The following is a 6,881-nucleotide window of genomic DNA, read 5'->3' as shown; positions in this document are numbered from 1 at the left end:
ACACGAGGGGAAACACAAGAGAATCACTCAACCAACAAGAAATAGTCACACATGTGCTAGATCCTCGAGTACATAAAGTAAGATACACGATCCACAATCAACTAGGGACGATACACGGTAACCGGTCTTCTCCGTGAGGAGGTCTTGAAGTTCTTCTCCAAAAGGAGGTCTTGAATCCAAAGGGATCTTCTCCGTAGAGGCCGCGGTCTCTCTCGTGGAGTAGATCCGATGTGGATGAGCAATGCTCTATCTCTAAAATGAGCTAAACCAATGCTAACCCTAAAACGTAGGTGGAGGGGGAGTATATATAGTCTAAGGGGCGAAGGGGTACATGGGCCTCGGCCCAGATGCACTGCACGCAGGCAGAGAAGGCCGGATGTCCGGGCGACGGGCCGGATGTCCGGGCATTCGCGGAGGGCCGGATGTCTGGGCTGGAGGGGCCGAATGCCCGGGCTGGCGGGGTTGGTCTTGTTGCTCTCGGGTTCGGCGGTGTCCGGATTTCCGGGACCTAGGCCGGATGTCCGGCGGCTCGTGAAGGGCCGGATGTCCGGGCCATGGCCGGATGTTCGGCTGCTGTAGCAGCAGACTCTTCTTCCTTCTCCTTCCTCCGCTCCTGCGCACGCTTGGCCTTGGTCCTTGGGCTCTCCTTGGACTCCTTGGGTGTACCTGGGTATGCACAAGGTCCGCGCTTGAAGTAGCATCCATGTCTTACATGCGGAAAGGAAAGATTAAGAAAGGAGCGAGTTCACCTTAGGTCCAAAGGCGTATGCTTCAGTGTACATGGGGATGATCGTAAGATGCTCCGCATCAGCCTCCCTCGTTGCCGCCGCGACGCGGGCGTTGGTGACCTCCTGCTGCGCGGCGGCGACGACGGCGGCCTGCGTGGCGGCCTCATCCCTCGCGTCCGCGACAGGCCTCCGGTCCTTCCTCTTGGCCAACTCCCTTGCCCGCTGCGCGGGCGTCAGCGGCTTCTTTGGCTTGGCCGCGGCGGCGGTCTTGCACGGGGCACGAGGCTTGCCTTTCCCGAAGGCGACAGCGGCACCGGACGAGGCGAGGGAGGCGGCGGCATCATCCATAGCAAGTGTGGGGCAGGAGTGCGCGGACGGGAGGTTTTTTTAGGGAAATGAGGGAAAATGGTGGTGGCTGCCACCGACCGGCGGGGGCGAGGAGAGGAGTGGGCGCGCACGTCCATCCTATATCCAAGCCTGCGCAAATCCGGCTCAAAATTGGGCCAGGAATGAGTCGCCAAGCGGACGCGCGTCCGTGTGGATCGGCGCGTTGGGCCGCCGTTCGCCAGCAGACGAAATGGATCGCCCTATTGAAGTTACTCTCATTTGCTCAATTCACAAGCGAAACAAATAAAAGGTACTAGAACAGTTTACATTTGCGAAACGAAAGAAAAGTTTCATTAACGTTATTTGGCAACACAACGCAGGCGTTTCACTATGCAGTTGTGATTGTGTTCACTTGTCTCTCCACGTATACAGTATGTCAAGAAAATTACATAAATGGCCCAAAAAGGAAACTGTAATAATAAAGAACCCAAGGAATAAATGAAGCCGCCTGTTACATTCTCATCTCGAGGTCAGGGGTAACAGATTTCCTCTTCAATCTGTGTTCTGTTCGAGCCTCGTGTTGCTTACCTGTATCACCTTCATCTTCACCGTCGGGGTCTTTCGGACCTAAGTTCAGATTTAGATCGGTTCCACCAACGAAATTTCCAGAATCTCGAACCTCATCTGATGCCTGAAACAGGAAAGTGTATATGCTCAATTCTCGATTCCTTTCTCTCTTAATAGAGGACTTCAAATATGAAAAACAAGCACGCAAAATCATGTTTGCAGTGCAACCTATGGAAAGTGTACGATGGGAAAATACTCCTAGGTTTTTCCAGATGGATTGGGAAAATGGGATCTTAACTTGTTCTACTCTTACAAAGGTCTAGTTGATGGCAGTCCATTCACCCACATAAATTACCTATTAAGTCGTCAATAAATTAACTAGTATCACAATTATTCAATGTACTAAACATATGTATCACGATCTTCGGACTGATCAACATTTTGAGATATTTTCTCATGTTTGCAAAAGAGACTAAGATGACATACACATTTAACCAACTCATGCAATAAAAAACTCCTATAGAATACACGAGCATTTAACTTCTGTAGCAACACACAAGTATTTAGCTAGTTACCAAGAAAAGTATGTTGAGAAGAGCGGGACTACAACATTTATATATATTATCAGGTATCACAAAGTTGATTAGTAGAGACCAAAACAAAGAAATTTTACAGAAACTTTCATATCAATATTCCTAGAAAATGGCGTGGTATGGGCGTATGGCTGTGAGCTCACTCAGCCGCGGTGTTGATCCACACGAGCGACACGGGTGGCGAACTATAACGCCACCGGACCACCTCTACCCCTCGCCGCCACCAGGACGCACGTACGGGCTCACTCGGCCACCATGTTGCTCCACACGAACATACATGGGTAGCAAACTGTAGCCCCCGCCGGACCACCTCACCCTTCGCCACCTCCTCTCCCCCTCGCCGCCCCCAGGACGCGCTGCCGGGCAAAGCCGTGTTGCTCCACATAAACAAACACGGGTGGTGAACTCCAGCACCCCCCCCCCCCTCGTGACCACCTCACCCTTCGCCGCCACCAGGACGTGCCGCCGGGCAAAGCCGTGTTGCTCCACACAAACAGACACGGGTGGCGAACTCTAGCCCACCTCACCCCTTGCGGCCGTGGCGGTGCTTCTATTTCGTTTGCGATTGCGGTTGTCTGGTGGCTGGCTTTGTGCAGGGCTGGTGCAGAAATGGTCACGCAGCGGCAGCACGTGGCCCTTGATGCGCCTCGGCGGGCGTGTCGTCATCGCTTGGGAGGGCGGCGCCTGGCTCACTGGTTGTAGCTGGTGCGATGGAGCTGTGGCGCAGCTCTGCTACGGTGGCCTGGTGGTGCCACCTGGAGGCCAGGATGCAGCTGTTGGCGAGCTCGGTGCGCAGATCCGGTGTCGGCTCGTCTTCGTGCGCGGTGATGGCCGAGGTTGGGACGCGCATTCCCGGCTGGAGTGCTCCTTGGCAGCTCTCTGGCCATGGCGTGGTGCGCTCTGGCTCGGTTGGGTGAGTGATTAGGAGGAGTTGCTCCTTACCCGACCGGCGGGGCGCATGGATGCCATGGCAGCGGCCCCGGGATGTTGCTGCATACGTCTCGGACATCTTGTGGTGATTCGTTGCAGCGACGGTGAGCAGCGAATCGAGACAGCGGCACGACGACGATGAGCTGTGGGTCGGAATGGTGGCACAGCGGCGCTCATTCTTGGGGTTGGTTTAGGGAGCCATGGAAGGTTGTGGTGCTCAGGTGGTCTGGCGGCCGTGGTGGTGGTTGATGGTGGTGTTGAGTTGACTTGATGCAGTGTCATAGGGCATGGTGAACTGCTAGTGAATGCCAAAGCACCGATCACAGTCGTTGTCGGGAAGGACGGCATCCTAGGACGTTGTTCTCCTTGTTGGAGGCATCGTCATGGAGCCCCTTCACCTACCTGGGCATTTGCATCTCGAGCTCTCCACATGAAAACCTAAGCTTCGGCTTTGGCCGGAGCAGGCGACGACGTTGTTCTTGTCGGTTTCTCCCTTGGGGGCGTCAACTTGGAGATCCGGTTTGGTGTAACGCGTTGGCGGTTGGTGTCGTCCCGCACCTTCGTCATCAGCTAAGCGGGTGCTTGCCTCAAGGCCGACGTTGAAGCCAGAGCGACGGCTCCGGAGGACGTATTTGTGCTGCTTGGCGTCAGGTCTAATGACTTGGGTGGCAGAGTCATCGGCATCATACACGGCGTTGGAGCTAGTGTGGAAGTCCATGCGGCGGTTGCGAAGTACGCCTTTGCATTGCTGGGTGTCGATTCTAGTCACTTGGGTGGCAGAGTCGTCGGCTTAACTGACACACAACCTTAGGACAGGTGTTTTTGCATTGCTGAGGTTTGTAAGCCAGAGCGGCCGCCCCAGGTCATGTGGTAGGGTGTAGACTCTGGTCACTTGGGTGACGGAGTCCTTGCCTCGCTTGGAATGCAACCTCGGGGCTAGTATGGCATAGATTGTATCGGTTTCAGCCAATTTTCCTTATTAACTGGTTGATTCTCTTCTTCTATATGAAAAAGGCAGAGCTCATCCCGGCTGCTCAAAATAAAATATTCCTGGAAAATTATTTCCCAATGAACAAGGTCATTTTTATATAGTTACAACGTAGACTGAGTAGTAGACATGACAATAGTGTAAATATGTCAGTACATCCATTGTTTACAAGGTGGTAAAGCGACCTAAGGTGAGCACCACCCGCTCCGACGCCTAAGCGCCGAAAGCAGGCATATTTCTAAGGCGCTGCCAGGGCGCCTTATCGCTCAAGCGATGCTTAAGAGTCTAAAGCAGGACGCCTTATAAACAATGAATATATCTTAAAATAACATCCGGACAAGCTAGAGGTTTAAACTTTTTTTTTAGAAAAGTGGTATGGTTTGGTGAACCACAGCTACCAAGGCATAATAAGATACATGAAGCGTGACACTATTACCAACTATCTGCACAAAGTAATGTAGCACTCCTTGTGAGAGCGCACATGAATCATGATTGGATGCTAAATGATGAAATATTTCAAATAGTAAAGTGTTGGATGCTTTGCAGGGCAAAACTATTTGAGTCTAGCATATAATGTTTATATGAATCAAGAAAATGAAATTCAAAGAAGAGCAATGTTGTCACTTATTGTTGTAAAATGACATGTGATGCCACATGTTGTCTAATGGTTGAATATTAGTGAATTAATGAAGATAGCCATTGATAATCATCACAAACTAGTTATACAGCTAACTAAGTCTGATTTTACCTGGGACTCATCCATAAGTATATCATCCATATTAGTTTTCCCAATAGACTGCTCAGTTTCCGTAGATGAAGGTTCTCCATCATTAGCCTTGTTCTCATCATCAGATTTGGCAGATTCTTGCCTTTGATCTTGAACTACAGAAACCTGTAGTGTGGATAGACTCAGTACATACCGACTGACAAGGTATCAGGAAAATAAAGAGTAGAATACCAGAGTTTCAGAGGTAAATATTGTCACCAACAGTGATCCAATTTGTAAGTACAAGCATATGATGGAAAGGCGACAAGACAAGCGAATACAAATATACAATGAGCATGTACTTCTACATGAAGTTAATGTGTCCAAAGCTGAACTCAGTAAAGGTGTCCATCACCCATGATAACTTGAAGATTATCAATAATATTTGAACTAAGCTAAACCAATGATAGTAGGGCGTTTCAATACTGCTGTTAAATTATCAAAGAAACTTGCTGATGATTCACCAAGAAACAACTAAGGTGCTATAGCTCAAAAGTTAGTGTAAACTACAGTTTGACAGCAGCGGATTATACTATATGCTTATGAACAACTAACACTTGTAGGAATAACTAATACTACAAGTTTAGCACCATGGAAAACACCACAGCTCTACAATTACCCAACTCGCAAACAAACAAAACAACCCTCTATATTTGCAGATCGATCCGACCATATGGTCTGATTTTGTTGCATATCCCATAATCCTCTTAACATAAGAGGTCAATTAGTACTTAAAGAGTTCAATTCGACCGAGATAAAAAAAAATCAACCAAAAGAAGCTAAAGATACATCCTGGCACCAAATCAAACTCATCTTACCACCAGAAAGTGACCACACCAAATAAGTACATAAGAATCCTCACCGGCACGTACCGCCGCCTTCTCGTGGCCGTCTTCGCCGGTGCCGTCTGCTCCTCATCTCCTTCGTTGGCGCCGTTCAGCGGGGTCCACTTGAACAGGATGAGGTTATTTCCACGAGATCCAGTCCCGGTGGAGGAGGCCGCGGCGGAGGTGGCCGTGGCCGTGGCGGCGGAGATGGTGACCCATTCCTTCCGCCACTTCCTAACGGGCCCCGTGAACGTCATCGCGGGGCCGTAACGGGCCGACGAGCGCCCTAACCGCGCGCCAACGCCCTCCATGGCAAGGAATTCCTGTGACGGCGGCGGCGGCGGTGTTCTTCTGCCGCGAAGTGGGACCGAGCGCCGCGAATAATTAGGTTCAGGAAAATAATTCGTCGAGATGTAACACGAGGAAGGGGGTGATTTGGCCGATAACTGAGACCGGTTCGCAGCGACCGTGGAATCAGGGCATCTCCAACGCCCAAAGCGGAGACCATAAGCATCGACGGACACGTCCGTGTCGATCAAAAACTGCTAATTCGTATAAAGCCATTGAGCCAATCCAACCAGAAACTAGAGCTGTGTATATTATATGCACCGCAAGCAATCGACCCGAATCATTCAATACGACAATATGAACACAATACCAAGGCAAACCCATGAAAATGCCCCTTTAGCAAAGAAAAATAGACACGATGTCGCTTTATTTTATCGCCGACGGATCTCTACTGGCAGTTGGTAGCCTGGTACTCCAGTTTTATTTTCGTCCGGTTTTATTTCCTTCCACCTCCCACCACCCCTCCCACGGGTTTTTTTATCATTGGTTTATTTTTTTACTTCACTATTTTCTTTAAAAAATCAGCACTTTCCAAACATACAAAAGATTATCGATGTAACTTTCCTAATTTAACCAAATCAACCGATCTCTCGCATTAATGTAATTTGTTTTAGGAAATAAATAATAGATTTTCAGGAAACAAATAAAGATTTTTTAAAAAAATAACAAGTAAACCATGACAAACAAATTTTATTGTGAAAGTGTTACTTTTTCTCTACTCCTAAAGGAAGAGTCTGCGGTCGTAATGGTACGTTCGTACGTCGTCGTTGGTATCGTTCATTTCCTCCCCCGCAGAGTTCCATCGAT

The 6,881-nt window shown here is 49.4% G+C and overlaps 1 protein-coding gene across 1 annotated transcript; it reads right to left on the bottom strand.

Moving 5' to 3' along the window:
- Positions 1-1,383: 1,383 nt before the first annotated feature.
- On the bottom strand, positions 1,384-6,191 carry LOC123154596 (uncharacterized). The gene is made up of 3 exons (XM_044573284.1): positions 5,762-6,191; positions 4,882-5,025; positions 1,384-1,746 (listed from the first exon to the last, which is right to left on the bottom strand). The coding sequence occupies exons 1-3, from the start codon at positions 6,035-6,037 to the stop codon at positions 1,567-1,569; spliced, it is 600 nt and encodes a 199-aa protein (XP_044429219.1). The 5' UTR covers positions 6,038-6,191; the 3' UTR covers positions 1,384-1,566.
- Positions 6,192-6,881: the final 690 nt, after the last annotated feature.

The sequence above is a fragment of the Triticum aestivum genome, chromosome 7A (genome assembly GCF_018294505.1).
Source record: "Triticum aestivum cultivar Chinese Spring chromosome 7A, IWGSC CS RefSeq v2.1, whole genome shotgun sequence".
Lineage (NCBI taxonomy): Eukaryota > Viridiplantae > Streptophyta > Magnoliopsida > Poales > Poaceae > Triticum > Triticum aestivum.
This window is presented reverse-complemented; position numbering and strand designations above follow the sequence as displayed.

Coding starts and splice junctions, on each gene's coding strand:
- LOC123154596 (XM_044573284.1), bottom strand. CDS start 6,037: ATGGAGGGCGTTGGCGCGCGGTTAGGGCGCTCGTCGGCCCGTTACGGC. Junction 5,026..5,761: donor GAAGGCGGCGGTACGTGCCG/GTGAGGATTCTT, acceptor TCCACACTACAG/GTTTCTGTAGTTCAAGATCA. Junction 1,747..4,881: donor TACTTATGGATGAGTCCCAG/GTAAAATCAGAC, acceptor TTCCTGTTTCAG/GCATCAGATGAGGTTCGAGA.